This window comes from Carcharhinus amblyrhynchos, chromosome 14, assembly GCF_965287045.1.
Source record: "Carcharhinus amblyrhynchos chromosome 14, sCarAmb.v2.hapA, whole genome shotgun sequence".
Lineage (NCBI taxonomy): Eukaryota > Metazoa > Chordata > Chondrichthyes > Carcharhiniformes > Carcharhinidae > Carcharhinus > Carcharhinus amblyrhynchos.
Window position 1 is genome coordinate 53,919,634 of NC_137337.1, and position 19,445 is coordinate 53,939,078.

General features: G+C 44.1%; 1 protein-coding gene across 1 annotated transcript in view; it reads right to left on the reverse strand.

Moving 5' to 3' along the window:
• Window positions 1-19,445, reverse strand: part of coch (coagulation factor C homolog, cochlin (Limulus polyphemus)) — a 110,316-nt gene that overhangs the window by 18,774 nt on the left and 72,097 nt on the right. Inside the window, exons 7-10 of the mRNA XM_080202005.1 lie at window positions 10,128-10,187; window positions 9,902-10,049; window positions 9,650-9,753; window positions 6,059-6,285 (exon numbers count right to left, since the gene is read on the reverse strand). Of these exons, the coding sequence (XP_080058131.1) occupies window positions 6,059-6,285; window positions 9,650-9,753; window positions 9,902-10,049; window positions 10,128-10,187 (539 nt within the window). The remainder of the gene's footprint in view (window positions 1-6,058; window positions 6,286-9,649; window positions 9,754-9,901; window positions 10,050-10,127; window positions 10,188-19,445) is intronic.

Below are 19,445 nucleotides of genomic sequence, written 5' to 3' on the forward strand. Positions count from 1 at the left end.
TTATGAAGAGGCTCCTTATTTTTGGGGGGAGGAGGAGTGAGTGGGGGAGGGGGGTTCACAGGCAATTCTGAACAGTATCTCTTTGAAGGCTACCTTCTGGTACCAGGGCACAGCTTTCTATGAAGGGCTGCACAGAACTCAGGGGAAGGATGGGAAGGCTGGGGCACAGGCTTCAATCTGATTGGATGGGGGATGGTGAGTCACCACAAACTGCTGAAGGTTCCAAACAATGACAAGTATGTGTGGAGGCAGGATATAATCAAGACAAAACTAATGGAAAACATGTCAATGATCAGTACCTTGTTGCAGTGGGAATTGTTTAGCTTGAACTTAATTAACATACTTAAAGAGATTAGTCACACAATTGTGCCCTTTAAACAGCACTAACATATGCGAATGTCAATGACTTGCTCAGCATTTAACCATTGGAGCGTGGACTTCCAAATTCAATGACTGTTACGGCGTTTTGTAGCATTGCCCAACATACCCTATTAGAAAGGTGGCCATGGCCCAGTGTCCGAGAATAACACTCTTGGCTCTGTGCTGAAGAGCATATTGATAAGTGCTACCATGGACCAAGCTGAGTGCAAGGCCTTCAGGTGCAGGTTAGGACAATGTCGGTACCTGAGATGAGAGTCAGGATGGAGTCAAGCAGCCAAACCTGTCATCACTCGGTCATGTGGTGTGAGGTGGTGATGGTGTGGGGTCTTGCTCAACCAGCATCAAAGTTGTGGCCAGGACATAAGTCAATAGGCTTCCAGAGGCAGCTTCAGATAATGAATGGACAAAGAGTGGTCCTTCAGAGAGACATGCTAAACAGCAAGTGTCTGTTTCTAATACTACAGTGGGTGGAATGTAAGAAACACGGGGTCTGGTGATCTCACAGTCATTCTTTGTGATCTTAGGTAGGAGAGAAGAAGCAGACATCAACAGAGGCACTTGGATCACCAAAGGCCAGAGCAGAACCATCAAGAGGAAAGAACTAGTGTTGCCAAACACTATGCATGTCCAAGAAGCTAGTTGGTCATATCTACCATTTTCTGCAGGATTTGGCACATGGGCATCCACCAGTGCCCAATCTTTACACCAGTATTCCATAGGGCTCCACAAGTGAAGTTTCAACCTTCTGCACACAAGTGCATCAAGGAGGTAACAGAAACAATCTTTGCAAACACATAACTTAATTTCAACCAGGATCAGGCAAGCTAGGAATCAACAGTAATGGCATTTGTGCTGATCAGTGAATGCCACAAGAATGCAGTCAATAGCACCCAGTATCTGTGGAAAACCAGATTTCTGAGGCATCAAGCAGTAAACCACAATGACTTCCACTCTGAATGTTCAGCTGGTCTGTGACCGCACCAAACACATTCTCCAGTTGTGTGCTGAATTCCCAGGGAGCGTGCATGAGTCCTACATTCTCAACTGCTCTCAGATTCCTGGATTGGCTCCTTGGGGACAACTGAGGATGTGGCTGATGATGCCTGTATGGAGCTAGAGAGTGCAGCTGATACAAGGTACAATGAGGCTCATTTTGCACTTTGATAGAACAGACCATCAGGATGCTGAAGATGAGGTCCTAGTGCCTGGACTGGTCTGGTGGAGTGTGTCAATACAATCTGCAGAGGGTGTCACAGTTGCCTGCTGCACCCTGCACTACCTGGTGCTATAACCGGGGCAGGAAGTACCTGAGGAGGAGATGGACGATGTTGAAGGGGATGAGGTTGAGGAAATCGTTGAGGGAGAGGATGTCAGCCATGAGGCAAAGATCTCAAGCTCGGGATATGTTCTTTTCCATTAAATGCATGGGAGATGATAAGGAGATTCTGTGAGGACATCCCATTATCTTCACGTGGAATGTGTGGGCATTGCTCTCCTGTCTGACTGATGGCAGTGTACATCCTCTGTGATAAGGCTCCTGTATTGGGAATGCAGCAGATGCTCATAGCCCATTCCACAAGAATGATGACGACTTGCAGTGGAAACACACAGCTTCTGTGAATGCCTGACTGATGGCAGTTCACTTGCTCTCAATAACCAGTGGTAATAACCCTTGAAGAACACAGTGTCACCAGAAGGTGATGGAATGGGGAGTAGCCGCACCTCAAAGCTGTAGAGAGCACACAGGCAGAATGACTGAGCTGTGTGACACCTGCCCAGAACATGCTGGTAGACATTTTAATTCCCATCGAGATACAGCATTACTGATGTATTCAGTCACTGTGAAGGAATGCCATCGACGTGTTGGCAAGGATGAACAAAGCACAAGGAAGAAACTCGGGACTGACAGTCCTGCCTTTAATTTGTGTGGAAATCAATGTTTCACTTCAGACTATCAGGACCAAAATTTGTCATAACAAGGAGGCATTGGAAGGATGAAATTAATGAGAATCTATGTTATGTACCAGTGATTAACACCCATGCCCACAATCTGCAGTTATAACTTTCTAACCTTCCTTACCCTGCCCCTAGATCTTGGTGCATCCCCAACATCCAGTGTGGCAGCCCGCTGATTGCTACATCCTGGTTTGTGATGTCCCTGTTGGGCTTCCCCTGAAGGGCTGAGATCTGGGAGACCTCTGGCCAGCTTTCAGGGTCCTGCTGTGTAGCAGTGCCACCCTCCTCAGCCTGTGGAGCTGAAGCGGTCACAGGAAGAGGAGATTCAGGTGGGTGGGATACTTCCAGAGTGAGTTGAGTAGCTAACTCTGGGGTGTGCAGCAGCTGATCTTCCTCCTTATGGGTGACCAAGGGCCCCTGGCTTCCTCCTTAAGAGGGAGGAGCAGCCTCAGTGAGCTCATGCAACCCCACTCCTCTCTGATGCTGACACTAGTAGATGCAGGCAAGTATGTCATGGAGCACAGCTCCTGCAGCAGTGCAGGGCAGAAGTCTTGGACCAAGGTTTCTACTGTGGCTGCCACCATACCAATGTTGCACTCAGCGCATTGGCCTGTTGGCACAATCTGGCACAACCTCAAACTGAAGATGGATGGACTACTTCTTGGAGCCCTGCAATCTTTGGAGCTCCAGAATTGAGGCATAACTGAGTCCAGAGGCTTGTCATTTGACTTGGACTGAGATCGAGCATCCAGTGATACCCAAGATGGGGTGCAATGCCTTATCTTGTCGGCTCGAATCTTGTTTGTTTTTCCTGTGGGGACCATGAATTGGATTCAATTGGAATTTGAATTTGGTTTTTGGTGCAAGCAAAGATTTGGATTTGCCTGGTCCATTCAGAGCATCGGCTTTGTAACTTTAAGAATGGAGTAAAAAAATTTTTAAATCTGACTCAGACTCAGCAGATTCTTGGCTTCCAGCAATCCTCCGAGTACCAGCACTCTGGGCCACCCTTGCCTCCACCCTTGGTCCTGAAAGTGTAAATTGCTCATGAGGTTGTGACCCCAAAGCTACTCTGGAAAAAGATTCCACCGAGGTGTGTGTCTCCACACTGGTTGAAGGTATGGGTTAATGTTGTGAAAGGAATTCTATTTTGGGGTTTGTGAATTGCTCCTCTGTGCTGGTGTCAGGGCTGGATCAAGGACCTGGTCATGGACCTTCTGGCCATGGCTTCTTCCCAGATGTGCCTGTGAAAGAAAGGAGAGGTCATTAGTGCTTGGCAGAAGCCTGAGAAACAGGAGACATCAGAGCATTGTTCTGATGGATGGTGCAGTGTTTTTGGTTTATCATCACCAACCTCACCATCAGCACAGGAACATTCAACATCCTCCCTATGGCTGGATGGCTCTATCCTCAAAGTCCATGAGGACTTTGAGTTCTAGCATCCCTCCAGCCATCTGAGATCTCTTCCTTCCTCTTGGCTGCCTCTGCCAGCTTGTCCTGCATGGAGAGAGTGGAAGTAGGACACCTGCCAGAGCAGATGATAAGGATGTCTGGTATATGTGGATGATGAGTGGAATCAAAGAGGTGATAAGGACAGAACCACCAGGAGAGTTGAAGGTGCGTGTAGAAGACCGTGCTGTTCCTTGAGCTGACATCAAGTAAGATCCCAGTGGATGGGTCTGAGTGTGTGAGTTGAAAGTGATGAGAAAAGTGACGTACTCTGGTGAAAGAGGGCAATCATTCATCCTTTTGCAATACTGAACGATTCTCCTTTTCTGAATGGCGTTCACACTGACCACCGCCTCCCACATTTGACTGGTGATCTTTGTTGCAAGTCTTCATCCAAGGTATGGAATAGAACATTGTGATGAGCAGATGCTCGAGGGAGGTGTTGCAGAATTGAATGCTGTATGCTTCATAGAGTTGGCAGCTTCTGAAGTGTGCCACTTGTGTGCTGGGATGGCCTTTAAATATGGTGCCCAGATCATTGAAGAACTGAGGTGAATCAAAAGCCCCCACCATCAATAAGGTATTTTTACTTAAAGGCCACAGAGTAGGCATGAAAAGCCATCATTGGCATTGATGGGAAACAGCTGCTAGCCTGTCCTGAAATCAGACCTTGCCAATCTCTGAGACAATTCCATCCAGTGTCTTAAACTTAAATAAAAGCAATTACAAGTGTACAAGTTGGTTAAAGTGGACTGGGAAAATAGTTAAAAGGAATTGGCAGTGCAGTGCCAAACATTTAAGGAGATTTTCCATGGCCCTTAACAAAGAGGAGTAGAAGAACAAATATTATTTAAATGGAGAATGACTACAGAATGCTGCAGTACTGAGAGATCTGGGAGTCCTTGTACATGAATCACAAATTAGGAAGACAAACAACATGTCATTATTGCAAGGAGGATGGAGAATAAAAATTGGGAAGTCTTACTACAACTGTACAACTGCAACTACAAAATACGAACTGAACATATGAATCAGGATAGGAGTTGGCTGTTTCGCCCTTGAGCCTCTTGTGCTATTTGATATAATCAATGCTGATCTGATTGTTGCCTCTGCTTTCCTGTCTACTCAGTAAGAAGTCTGACAACACCAGGTTTCAGTCCACCCAATTTATTTGATAGTAAACTCACAAGCTTTTGGGGTTTGCCCCTTTGTCAGGTGAATGGAGAGTTCTGTTGTCAGACTTCTTACTGTGTTTACCCCAGTCCAACGCCGGCATCTCCACATCATTCCTGTCTACTTCTCAGCCCTTTGCGTTCCTTGTCAGTTGGGAATTAGTCAAACTCAGACTTTAAAGTATTTAATGTCACTGCTCTACTGCCCTCTTGGGAAAAAATTTCCACAGGTGAATGGCCTCCTGAGAGAAAAATAATTCTCTTCATTTCCATCTTAAATGGCAGGCGCTTTACCTCAAATCACACCTACTGCTTTCAGATTTGGTCACCTCATTTAATGAGAGAGATACTTGAATTGGAGGCAGTTCAGAGAAGGTTTACTAGGTTGATTTCTGGGATGAAGGGGATGTCCCATTAGGAAAGGTTGAGCAGGTTGGGCCTGTACTCATTTGAATTTAGAAGAATGAGAAATGATCTCAATGAACATATCTTTCTCTGAGGCGGTCCCTCGAAGTTGAGGATGACTTGCTTCCACATTTAAAATGAGTTCTCAGATGAGTGAGTCCAATGCACAACCTACAGTTTCTGTCATGGGTGGGGCAGATAGTGATTGGAGGAGCTGGTGGGTGCGCTGCCTGGGTTACCACATGCTTCTTTGGCTGTTGACACTTGGCTTTAGCTTGCTCTTGGTGATGAAACTTGAAGTATTCAGCTCTCTCCCAGATTCTTTTCCTCTACTTTGGGTGGCCTTGGGCCAGGAGTTCCCACATGTTGCACTTTGTCAAGGAGACTTTGCAGGAGTCCTTGGAGCATTTCCTCTGCCACCCTGGCACTTTATTTAAGATGGGGACGAGGAAGAATTTATTTTCTTGGGGTTATTAATGTTCGGAACTCTCTTCCCCAGTGAACAGTGGAGGCTGTGTCATTGAATATATTCAAGGCTGAGTTAGATAGATTTTTGACTGACAAACAAAGCAAGCAGGAAATCGGAGTTAAGGCCATAACAGATCTTATTGACTGGCAGGGCAGGTTCTAGGACTCCTGCTCCTATTTCTTATGTTCTTATGTTTTAATTATAATAGCTTGTGCAATGGCCTTACCTTTTCCATGTAATTGGGGTCCAAAACCATCTTTTGTTCTTCTGGTAGAGCTTTTGCAACTGAGACGATAAAAACATTCATGCCAAATTCTCTGGCCAGGTTTGCAGCTCTTTCAATTTCATCTGAGGGCCAACCATCCACCAGAACAACTATAACTTTTGGATAGCCAGTCCGTGTGCCCTTATCGGGTGTGAAAAAGCTTTCTGTTGTATGGATTAGTGCTTTACCTAGTGTATAAAATTAACATTATGAATAGTTTTAAGAGAATGTTTACAGGACCATAGAATCCCTATAGTATATTAAGAGGCTATCCATCCCATCAAGTCTGCACTGACTCTCCAGAAGACCATCCCAAGGTTTACTCATTATCCTCAAACTACAACCCTTAGTTTTGGACTCCTCCAACATTGGGAACATTCTTTCTGGATCTACCCTGTCTAACTCTGATAGACTTTTATAAGTTTCTATGCGATCCCCCCTCACTCTTCTAAACTCCAATGAAGACAATCCAGCTGACTTAGTGTGTCCTCATATGACAGACCTGCTATCCCAGGAATCAGCCTGGTAAACCTTCGCTGTACTCTTTCTATAGCAAGGACATCCTTCCTCAGAGAAGGACACCAAAATTGCACACAGCACTCCAGGTGTGGCTTCACTAATAGCCTTTATAATTGCAGCAAAACATCCTTATTCCTATACTCAAATCCTCCTGTTATGAAGCTCAACATACCACTTGCTTTCTTTACTGCCTGCTGTACTTGCATGCTTACTTTCAGTATCTGATGCAGGAGGACACCAAGATCTTGCTAAGTATCTACCTCCCTCAACTTACACCCAGTCAAATAATAACCTGCCTTCCTATTACTGCTACTGAAGTGGATAACCTCACATTTACCATGTGTATGCTCTCTTACTCAGTCTGAAGCATCTCTGCATCTCCTCACAGCTCACCCTCCCACCCACTTTTGTATCATCTGTAGGTTTGGAGATAATACATTCTGTTCCCTCTTCCAAATCATTAATATATGGGACCCTAGCACAGTTTCCTGCAGTACCTCACTAGTCACAGTCTGCCAACCAGAAAAATACCCAGTTATGCCAAGGTTTTGCTTCCTGTCTGCTTTCTATTCATTTCAAGCCACTAATCACATTCCTATGGACTTTAACTTTACATGGTAAGTCTGTTATGTGATATCTTGTCAATAGCCTTCTGAAATTTTAAATAAACCACATCCATTGGTTCTCCCTGGTCAGCTCTACTAGTTACATCCTCAAAGAATTCCAATAGATTTGTCAAACATGATTTCCCCTTTGTAAATCCTTGTTGACTTTGTATACCACTGTCTTCCAAATGCTGAGCTACAAAATCCTTGATAATGGACTCCAGCAACTTATCCAGTAATGACATTAGCCTCACTGGTCTATAGTCCTCTGTTTTCTCTTTACCTCCCTTTTTGAATAGCAGGCTTACATTAGCTACCCTCCAACCTCTAGGAACCTGTTCAAGGTCCAAAGAATGTTGGAAAATGACCACAAATGGATCTACTATTTCCTGGGCCACTCCTTAGACACTAGAGATTTATCCACCTAGAAGCCTACCAATTTCCCCAAAACATTTCACTAATAATAGTGATTTCCTTCAGCTGCTTATTAAAACTTGTGTTTTGCAGACCTTCAGGTGCATTATCATTTCTTTCTTTGTGAAGGCCAAAGCAAAGTACAAATTTAGTTCCTCAGCCTTTTTTTTCGTTCCCCATTATGAATTCTCCCATTTCTGACTGTAAGGGACATTAGTTTTTGTCAATCTTATTTTCTTCATATACAGATAGAAGCTTTTACAGTCAGTTTTTATATTCCCTGCTAGCTTATTTCCATGCTCTATTTTCTCCTTCTTAATCAATCCCTTAGTCCTCCTTTGTTGTATTTTAAACGGCTTCCAATCCTCAGGTCTATTTCTTGCCAATTTGTATGCTTTTTCTTTGAATCTAATACTATCTCTAATTTCCCTTGTAAGCTGTGGTTTGGCCACAGCTCCCTTACACTGTTGCACCAATTTGGAATAAAAATTTCTGGAGTTCATCTATTCATTCCCTTACCAGTCTTGTGCTAAACAGGAATAAACAAATTTTGAAGTTCATCTGTTCATTTCTCAAAAAAGTGCCTTTGTCTGTCAACTGTCCTTCCTTTCAGTAATGTTTCCCAGTCTATCATAGTCAATTCATGTGTCATATCATCATAGTTACCTTTATTGAGGTTCAAGACTCTGAATCAACTATGTCACTATCCACTTTGACAATAGATTCAAACAACAAATCATATTATAGTCATTGATCCCTAAGGATCCTCCTCTCATTTGACTCTCCCAATCTTTGTGCAGATTAAAGTCATTCATAATCACTGATGTTCCTTTAACACATGTATCTCTGATTTCCTGTCTAATGCTATTGCGTACATTACCACTACAGTTTGGTGGTCTATATACCACCCTCACAAATGTTTTTTTATCCCTTTGTGTTTCTTAACTCGACCCATACAGATTCCACATTAATATGCTAATATCTTTTCTCAATATTGTATCATAATCTTCTTTAATCAAAAATGCAACTTCACCATCTTTTCCTTCCTGTCTGTCTTTCCTGAACACTGAACAGCCCTGAATGTTTAGTTCCCATCCATCAATCTGTCCAATTAATTCATCCATTTTGTTTTGAATGCACGAGCAGTCAGATACAAAACTTTAAGGTGGGCACTTTTAACATTTCTTTTTCCTTTCCTACTATTTTTTATGCAGTCCTTATCTGACTCTGGCCCTTGATTTCTTTGCCTATCACTTTCCTTATTCTCTTCTTTCCTCTTGTTTTAATTCCTCCTGCTCTGAATCCTTACATTGGTTCCCATCCTCCTGCCATATTAGTTTAAGTCCTCCCCAACCACTCTAGCAAGTACCCACCCCCAGGGCATCAGTCCTGGTCCTGCCCAGATGTATAACCTGAACCACTTGTGCAGGTCCCACGTCCCCCAGAACCGGTCACAATGCACCAGGAATTGAAACCCTCCCCCTAACACCATCTCTCCAGCCACTTATTCATCTCATATATCCTGCTTTTCTACTATGACTAGCATGTGGCATAGGTAATAACCCTGAGATCACTACCTTTGAGGTCCTACTTTTCAGCTTGCTTCCTTGCTGTCTATATTCTGCTTTTAGGACCTCATTCCTTCTTTTACCGATGTTGTTTGTACCAATGTGTACCATGACAACTGCATGCATGAGGAGTTGATATCTATTGCTCCTCCCCTGTACAGCTGAACCAATCATGGTGCAATGAATTTGGCTGTTGCTATTTTCCCCTGAAAGGCCATTCCCATCAGTAGTATCCAAAATTTTGCAGGGGAATAGCCACAGGAGATTCCTCCACTGCCTGTCTACTCCTCTTGTTCTGCCTGGTGGTCACCCACTCCCTTCCTACCTGTGGAGTCTGAGCCTGTGGTATGACCACCTCTCTCTAGTGTTACCCATGAAACAGACCTTATAATAGGAAAGACACAAATTTTCTAAAATTTAAAGTACATATTGAGCATGTCACTCACCAACATTAGTACTGCCTCCCCTGTAAGTCACATTTTTGATGGCACTGACCACATCCTTTGAATTAGTGAATTCTTTCAAGATGAACTCAGTTTTAGGATTCTCACTGTGTAAGTAAGTGCAACAGAAAATATCATAATTGTTACTCATACTAATTCGGGCACTTCCACTGATTGGTTGCAAATATTGGTCAAGTTTGATTTAAGCGATGATTTAGAAAGTAATTTTACACAATTTTTCCCCACTTCATTTACCTGACTTGTACCACGCCAACAAGTGGTCCTTGTGGTCCAACACCAAGCAAATTGATAACTCGAATGACAAAATTCTTCTGTAGGTTAAATCTGCGTCTACCAAGATTCCAGCTTCCATCAAGCAAGAAGGCAATGTCAGCTTTACACTCTGTGAGTGAAAGAATTACAGTTCAATCTATTTGAGAAACAGATTTTAAAAAACAATTGGGTGCAGAGGGACACTTACCTTTGTTTACTTTTGAATTCTTTTTTCCAGTTTTTGCAGCTTTTTTCTTTGCAGGTCGTGCTACAATATTTCAATAATATAAAACATTAATTGAAGTACACTTTCTATGCATCGTATTTTGGTACATGAATTGATTATATTTTTGAAATTGAGAGAGAGAAACTGTTTTTTTAAATGTGGGCAGCTTTTTTCAGGAAACCTGATATAATCTTGCAAAATATTTATTTGTAATCATTTGCCTGTTACAGTCTTTGCTATAGTGTTAAAAATGAGAGTACCACACATAAAGATTTGTGTATTAAATCATTAAATTTGGAATTTAAATCTGAGAAGTGTGAGTTGATACACTTTGGAAGGAATATTTTGACGAGGAATATTTTGACAATGAACAACATGATACTAGGAAGTTCTGAGGAACAAAGGGACCTTGGTGTTTTTGTCCACAGATCTCTGAAGTCAAAAGGGAATGTTATCAGGGTGGTGAAAAAGGCATATGGTGCACTTGTCTTTATCAATCGAGGCATAGATTAGAAAATCACAGAAGTCATGTTGGAGTTATTTGGAACTTTGGTGAGGCCACAGCTAGAGTACTGTGTGCAGTTCTGGTCAGTTGTGGTATATATGGATTTTAGTAAGGCGTTTGATAAGGTTCACCATGGTGGGCTTCTGCAGAAAATGCAGATGTATGGGATTGGGGGTAATCTAGGTACTTGGATCAGGAATTGGCTAGCAGATAGGAGACAGAGGGTGGTGGTTGATGGTGAATATTCGTCATGGAGTTCGGTTATGAGCGGTGTGCCTCAGGGATCTGTTTTGGGGCCACTGCTGTTTGTAATTTTTATTAATGATCTGGATGAGGGTATAGTTGGGTGGATTAGTAAGTTTGCTGATGACACCAAAGTCGGTGGTGTGGTAGATTGTGAGGAAGGGTGTCATAGTTTGCAGGGTGACTTAGACAGGTTTCAGAGCTGGGCCGCGAGGTGGCGGATGGAGTTTAATGTGGAGAAGTGTGAGGTAATTCATTTTGGTAGGAGTAACAGATGTGTTGAGTATAGGGCTAACGGGAGGACTTTGAATAGTGTGGAGGAGCAGAGGGATCTAGGTGTATGTGTACATAGATCCCTGAAGGTTGGGAATTAAGTAGATAAGGTAGTTAAGAAGGCATACGGTGTCTTGGCGTTTATTGGTAGGGGGATTGAATTTAGGAGTCGCAGCGTCATGTTGCAACTGTACACAACTCTGGTGCGGCCGCACTTGGAGTACTGTGTGCAGTTCTGGTCCCCACATTACAGGAAGGACGTTGAGGCTTTGGAGAGGGTGCAGAGGAGGTTTACCAGGATGTTGCCTGGTATGGAGGGGAGGTCCTATGAGGAGAGACTGAGGGATTTGGGGTTGTTTTCGCTGGAAAGAAGGAGGCTAAGAGGGGATCTTATTGAAACATATAAGATGATTAGAGGTTTAGATAGGGTGGATAGTGATAGCCTTTTTCCTCGGATGGAGAAAGCTAGCACGAGGGGGCATGGCTTTAAATTAAGGGGGGGTAGTTATAGGACGGATGTCAGGGGTAGGTTCTTTACCCAGAGGGTGGTGACGGATTGGAATGCCCTGCCTGCTGCGGTTGTAAATGCGCCTAGTTTGGGGGCGTTTAAGAGATCTGTGGATAGGTTTATGGACAAAAAGGGATTGGTTTAGATTAGTGGGTCAGTGTTTTTTTTTAAAAAAAACTGGTCGGCGCAACATCGTGGGCCGAAGGGCCTGTTCTGCGCTGTAATGTTCTATGTTCTATGTTCTACATATGGGAAGGATGTGATTACACTGGAGGGAGTGCAGAGGAAATTCACTAGGATGCTGCCTGGATGGAACATTTAGTTGAGAAGAGAGGTTGCGTAGACTTGGGTTGTTTTCGTTGAGAGCAGTGACAACTGAGGGGTGATCTGATTGAGGTGTGCAAGGTTATGAGGGATATGGACAGAGTGGATAAGGAGCAGCTGTTGCCCTTAGTTGAAGGGGCGATCACAAAGGGGCATAGATTCAAGGCATGAGATTTAGAGGGACGTGAGGAAAAACATTTTTATCCAGCGGGTGATGACAATTTGGAATGCTTTGCCTCGAAGGGCGGTAGAGGCAGGTTGCCTCATATCCTTTAAAAAGTACCTGGGTGAACACTTCGCACATCATAACATTCAAGGCTATGGGCCAAATGCTAGTAGATGGGATTAAGTGGGAGTTCAGGTGTTTCTAATGTGTCGGTGCAGACTCAATGGATTGAAGGGCCTCTTCTGCGCTGTACGGTTCTATGATTCTATTATCTTCATGTGTATTTGCTAAATCTTTTGCATTTTCATTATATTAACATTTTTCAAATGTACACCCCAAAATAATCCTCTTGCAAAATCCATCTAATCCAATTTGTCTTTCTGTTTCAGTATATAAATTTTGACTGACAATTGTTATTTCATACAGGCTAAATTAAAATGAATTCAATAAAGATGATCAGGCAATTCAAAATCAAATAAACAATTGTGAAACTGGGGAGAAGACAAGGTGCCGGTGTCAGTGAGTCAGGTGCAGAAGGTTACATGGAATGGCCCAGTTTTGAAGCAAGTAGTAGATTTAGTACTGAGAGGGAGGACAAGTCATAGGAATCACCTAGAATTATGACCTTACCTGTGCAGGAGGTAAGAGCTGCCTGTGTCATATGATTGTTTAATGTGGGGGATGAGAGTTGATATTCCTCCCCGTTAAGAGGATAAGTGCTAGAACAAGTGTACCAAGAGCACCCCGGGGTGGTGCAAATGAAGGGAATAGCCAGGAGTTACTTTTAGTGGCCAAATGTGGACTCCCAGATTGAGGAGAAAGCAGGGTAACGTGAATCCTACATATTAGCAAGGAAAGCCCCACTGTTGTCATCCCAGCATCAATGGGAATGTCCCCAGTCACTGTGGCAGTAGTTTCATGTCAATTTTGTAAGACCAGGAGAGGAACAGATGTTACTAGTGGTCATGGATGCTCACTCCAAGTGGCCTGAGGTGGTGGTTATGAAGTTGGTATCAACAGAAGCAATGATAGACCAACTGGATGAAATATTTGCCAGGCTCAGAAACTCTGGACAAGTCATTAGTGATAATGGTCCACAATCTGTGGCAAGGGTTTGTTAAGTACCTGGAATACCACAGACAGACAGGTGAGATCTGCTCACAAATGACCAGGTGGAAAGACTTGTACAACCCCAGAAACAAGCTTTAAGAGCCTCACAAGAAGAGGCAATGCTCAGGCAGTGAATCAACAAGTTCCTGAGTACATACTGTAACACGCCACACATAATGACCCAATGCTCACCAGTGTCCTTAATGTCCAGCTGAGAACCCTGTTTGACCTGCTGTGGTTAGAGGAGGTAGAGGTGGCAAAGTGAAATCTAGAAGTTCAGATGGCCAGAAGGGTTGGAACTTCAAATTTGAGGACCGACTGAAGAGGGGACAAAAACAGAGAATGCTGGAAAATCTCAGTAGGTCTGACAGAATCTGTGGGGACAGAATAGAGCCAATGTTTCGAGTTTAGATGACCCTTCATCAGAGCTCAAACGAAGGGTTATCTAGATGCATAGAGGTTTATAACATGGAAATAGGCTTTTCAGCTCAATTTGTCCATGCTGCCCAATTTTTACAACAAAATTAGTCCCAATTGCTTGCATCTGGCCCTCTATACCCATCTTACCCATGTAACTGTCTAAATGCTTTTTAAAAAACAAAATTATTTCCCACCTCTACTACTGCCTCTGGCAGCTCGTTCCAGGCACATACAACCATCTGTATGAAAAAATTGCTCCTCTGGATCCTTTTATATCTCTCCCCTCTCACCTTAAACCTATGCCCTCTAGTTTTAAACTCATCCACCTTTGGGAAAAATGTTGACTATCTACCTAATCTATGCCCTTTATTATTTTATGCACCACCAGAAGATCATCCCTATGTCTCCTATGCTCCAGGAGAAAAAGTCCCAGTCTAATCAGCCTGTCCTTATAACTCAAATCATCAAGTCCCAGTAGCATCCTAGTAAATCCTTTCAGTGCTCTTTCTAGTTTAATAATATCCTTTCTATAATAGGGTGACCAGAACTGTACGCAGTATTTCAAGTGTGGCCTTACTAATGTCTTGTATAATGAGCTTGAGCAGGACCAGTTAGCCACAGCAAGGGTATCAGGAATTTGGAACTGAGCTGAAGGGAAAGAGATACTCATTTTTGAGGGGAGCAGAGAGGTAGACCTTCGAGGGAGACTCGTGGGCAATGAGAAGTAGAAAAAAAACCCAACCATGATGTCACAGCCAGCAGCTAAGTGATTGGCTGGTGATTAGTAAATAGGTTTTCTTTGAAGAACATAAGAACATAAGAAATAGGAGCAGGAGTAGGCCATCTAGCTCTTCGAGCCTGCCCGCCATTCAATAAGATCATGGCTGATCTGAAGTGGCTCAGTTCCACTTTCCCGCTTTCTTCTCATAACCCTTAATCCCCTTGCCTACCAAAAACCTATCTACCCGCGTCTTAAATATATTTAGCGAGGTAGCCTCCACCACTTCAACGAGCAGAGAATTCCAGAGATTCACCACCCTTTGAGTGAAGAAGTTCCTCCTCAACTCCGTTCTAAACTGCCCCTCCCCCTTATCTTGAGGCTGTGCCCTCTAGTCCTGCTATCCTTTCTGAGCAGGAAGAATCTCTCTACCTCTACCCTATCCATCCCTTTCATCATCTTATACATCTCTATAACATCCCCCCTCATCCTTCTAAACTCCAACGAGCACAGACCCAGTCTATTTAGTCTCTCTTCATAGGCCATAGTTTTCTTCTCTTTTTTCTCTTTTTTCTCTTGGCATTAACATTAACTGAGTAAATCCAGAGGTTCTCTCCAGCTGTATTCTCTCCCCACAGATGCTGTCAGACCTGCTTCCAGCAATTTCTGTTTTTGTGCCCTCTTTAGAAGGTCCCCAACTTTGAGGTTCCAACCCTTCTGACCAGTAGATCGAATTGCCCCGTGGGGATCGGAACAATAGGTCAGCAAGGGTAGAGACTGGAGACTAGCATAGGGCCAAGACAAGGCTATCTAAGAGGAAGAGCAAACTGGGGGAGGATGAACTCAGTGGGTCTGGAGGTCTGGAGTGCATCTGCTTCAATGCAAGAAGTGTAACGGGTAAAGCAGATGAACGTAGAGCCTTAACGCACGCGCGGAACTTGGATACGGTTGCAATGACAGAGACTTGGTTAAAAGAAGAACAGGACTGATGGCTGAATATTCCAGGGTATAAGTGTTTTAGGTGAGAGAGAGGAGGGGCTAGAAGTAACAATACTAGTTAGGGAGCATATTACAGCAGTACAGAGGATGGACAGTTTGGAAGGATCATGTAACGAGACACTGTGGGCTCAGAAACAGGAAGGGTGCAGTCACTATGCTGGGGGTATACTACAGGCCTCCCAACAGCCCACGGGAAGTTGAGGAACAGATATGTAAGGAGATTCTGGACAGATGTAGTAAAAATAGGGTTGTTGTAGTGGGAGATTTTAATTTCCCTCATACAAACTGGAAATCCCTTAGGGCTAGGGGTCTGGATGGGGAAGAATTTGTAAGGTTCTTTGGAATAATATGTTGATAGAAAGGGAGCTATACTGGACTTAGTACAGGGGAATGAGCCATCAAGGTTTCACTGGGGGAACAGTGACCACAATTCTGTAAACTTTTGAATAGTCATAGAAAAGGAAGAGTGTTGTCTTATGGGTAAGGTGCTTAATTGGGGGAAGGCTAACTACAGCCGGATTAAGCAGGATTTGATGGCTGTTGATTGGGAGAGGCTGTTCAAGGATAAATCTACATCTGGCATGTGGGAGTCTTTTAAGGAGCAGTTGACTGGAGTGCAGGGCAGGCACGTGCCTGTAAAAAAGGATAGGAAAGGTAGGATTCGAGAGCCGTGGATAACCAGGGAAATTGTGCGTCTAATCAAAAAGAAAAAAGAGGCATACATAAGGTCCAGGCAGCTAAAAACAGATGAAGCAATGGAGGAATACGGAGACAGTAGGAAAGAACTGAAACAGGGAGTTAGAAGAGCAAAAAGGGGGTCATGAAATGTCCTTGGCAGACAGGATTAAAGAGAATCCTGAGGCAGTTTATACATTGTTAGGAACAAGAGGGTTGTCACAGAAAGAGTCGGGCCTCTCAAAAACAAAGGAGGGGAATTATGCTTAGAACCCAAGGAAGTAGGTGAGATCCTAAATGAATACTTTGTATCAATATTCACAAAGGAGAGGGATACGTTGATTGGTCATGTCTCAGAGAGGTGTGTAGACCCGTTAGAACAAATTGCAATTACAGGGGAGGAAGTGTTAGGCGCTTTAGGGAGCATTAAGGTAGACAAATCCCCAGGGTCAGATGGCGTCAGAGACAAGAAATGAAATTGTTTGGCCTTTAACAGAAATCTTTGTTTCTTCATTGATCATAGGTGAGGTCCCAGAGGATTGGAGGATAGCAAATGTGGTCCCGTTATTTAAGAAGGGTAGCAAGGATAACCTGGGTAATTATAAGCCGGTGAGCTTGACGTCTGTGGTAGGGAAATTGTTGGAGACGATTCTTAGAGTTAGGATCTATACACATTTAGAACTGAATAGTCTCATTAGCAATAGGTAACATGATTTTGTACAAGGGAGATCATGCCTCACAAATCTGGTTGAGATTTTTGAGGAGGTGACAAAAATGATTAACGACGGAAGGGCTGTGGATGTCATCTATATGGATTTTAGTAAAGCATTTGACAAGGTCCCTCATTGCAGACTGGTGCAAAAGGTTAAATCTCACGGGATCAAAGGTGAACGAGCTAGATGACTACAGAACTGGCTTGGCCATAGAAGAGAGAGGGTAGCAGTGGAGGGGTCTTTTTCTGAATGGAGGTCTGTGACTAGTGGTGTTCTGCAGGGCTCTGTACTGGGACCTCTGCTGTTTGTGATATATATAAATGATTTGGAAGAAGATGTAGCTGGTGTGATCAGTAAGTTTGCGGACGACACAAAGATTGCTGGAGTTGCAGATAGTGATGAACATTGTCAGAGATTACAGTAGGATATAGATAGGCTGGAAAATTGGGTGTAGAAATGGCAGATGGAGTTTAATCCAGATAAATGTGAAGTGATGCATTTTGGTAGATCTAATGCAGAGGGGAACTATACAATAAATGGCAGAACCATCAGGAGAGGGATCTGGGTGTGCGAGTCCACAGATCCTTAAAGGTGGTAGCACAGGTGGAAAAGGTGGCGAAGAAGGCATATGGCATGCTTGCCTTTATTGGATGAGGCATAGAGTATAAAAGTTGACATGTGATATTGCGGCTATACAGAGCGTTGGTTAGGCCACATCTGGAATACTGCGTCCTGTTCCGGTCGTCACACTACCGGAAGGACGTGGAGGATTTGGAGAGTGCAGAAAAGGTTTACCAGGATGTTGCCTGGTATGGAGGGTATCAGCCATGAGGTGAGATTGGGTAAACTAGGGTTGTTCTCTCTGGAAAGACGGAGGTTGAGGGGCGATCTAATAGAAGTTTATAAAATTATGAAAGACATAGATAGGATGAACAGTTGGAAGCTTTTTCCCAGGTCAGCAATGACAAACACAAGGGGTCACAAGTTCAAAGTAAGGAGGACAAAGGTTCAATATGGATATGCGGGGGATGTATTTTAACAGAGCGTGGTGGGGGCCTGGAATGCACTACCAAGCAAGGTGGTTGAGGCAGACACACTAGGATCATTTAAGACTTATTTAGATAGCCATATGAACAGGCTGGGAATAGCAGGATACGAACGGATGGTCTAGTTAGGAACACGTGATAGGTGTAAGCTTGGAGAGCTGAAGGGCCTGTTCCAGTGCTGTCTTGTTTTTTGTTCTTTATTCTTTGATCTACCAAAATGCATGACCTCACATCTGTCTAAATTAAACTCCATCTGCCTTTCATTGTCCCACTGGCCCAATTGATCAAGATCCCATTGCAATCCTAGATAACCTTCTTCACTGTTCACTATGCCATCAATCTTGGTGTCATCTGCAAACTTACCATGCCTCCTAAGTTCTCATCCAAATTACTAATATAAATAACAAATACCAGTGGACCCAGCACCAATCTCTAAGGCACACCACTGGTCACAGGCCTCCAGTTTGAAAAGCAACCCTCTTACAAACACCCTTTGACTTCTGTTGTCAAACCAATTTTGTATTTAATTGGCTACCTTATCCTGGATTCCGTGAGATTTAGCCTCATGCAACAACCTACCAAGCAGTACCTTGTCAAAGTTCATGTCAACAACGTGGAGTGCACTGCCCTCATCAGAGTCGAAACGTTGGCTCTATTCTCTCCCCTCAGGTGTTATCAGACCTGCTGAGATTTTCCAGCATTTTCTGTTTCTGTTTCAGATTCCAGCATCCACAGTACTTTGCTTTTTCCTACAAGAGGGATGTTTGTCTTGGCCAGAAACTATGGGTGGAATTTTACCCCCACTTTACACCAATTTTGCAGTGGGAAAATGCCATAAAATTGGGCATAAAGTGACTAGCGTGAATGGTGCCAGTTTTTGCAATGGTGTGATTTTACAACACCCAGGTTTCAGGTGTGGTTAGCCTCTCACCAGAAATGGGCAGGAGGCTGTTAAATTGATTTAAATGGGGTTTTACATGTGTTAAGCAAGCCTGGCACTCAATCGTCCGGCTTGCTTGCCTTTATGGCCTCATGGCAGAGGTTCTCTCTGGCAAGGGATGGGGAACAGTTGTTTTGACCTTGACAGTGGAACCGGAGACCATTATGACCCCCACCCCCCGCCCTCTGGCGGCTGAATGCAAAGCGTTGGTATCCCTTGGGCAGTGCCAGACTGGCAGTGCCAACCTGGCACCTGGGCAATGCCTACTAGGCAGTGCCAGGGTGGGGCCATTTGGGGGCAGGGCCTGTCGGGGGCATGGCATGTGGAGAGAGGGTGGCCCACTGCCATTCTGCATGCGCTTGGTGTAGGAGGAAGGACGTCCATGATCGGTGGAAGAGGGAGGGAAATGCGTGATCAGTGGGGGAGGGAAGGGCTCCACAATCAGTGAGGAAGGGAGAGGGTCCATAATCAGTGGAGGAGAGAGGGGGTCCACGATTGGTGCAAGAGGGAGGCGGTCCACGATCGGTCTGGGTAGCGGCAGTCAACGGGGCTGCATCTTGGGCTGCGGACCCCAAAATTGCAGAGGGGGGAGTCACTGTTTCATGAGGCTGCCTGCAGTAGCAGGAGCCTGACAGCTCTCTCACTGGGTGCTGTTTTACC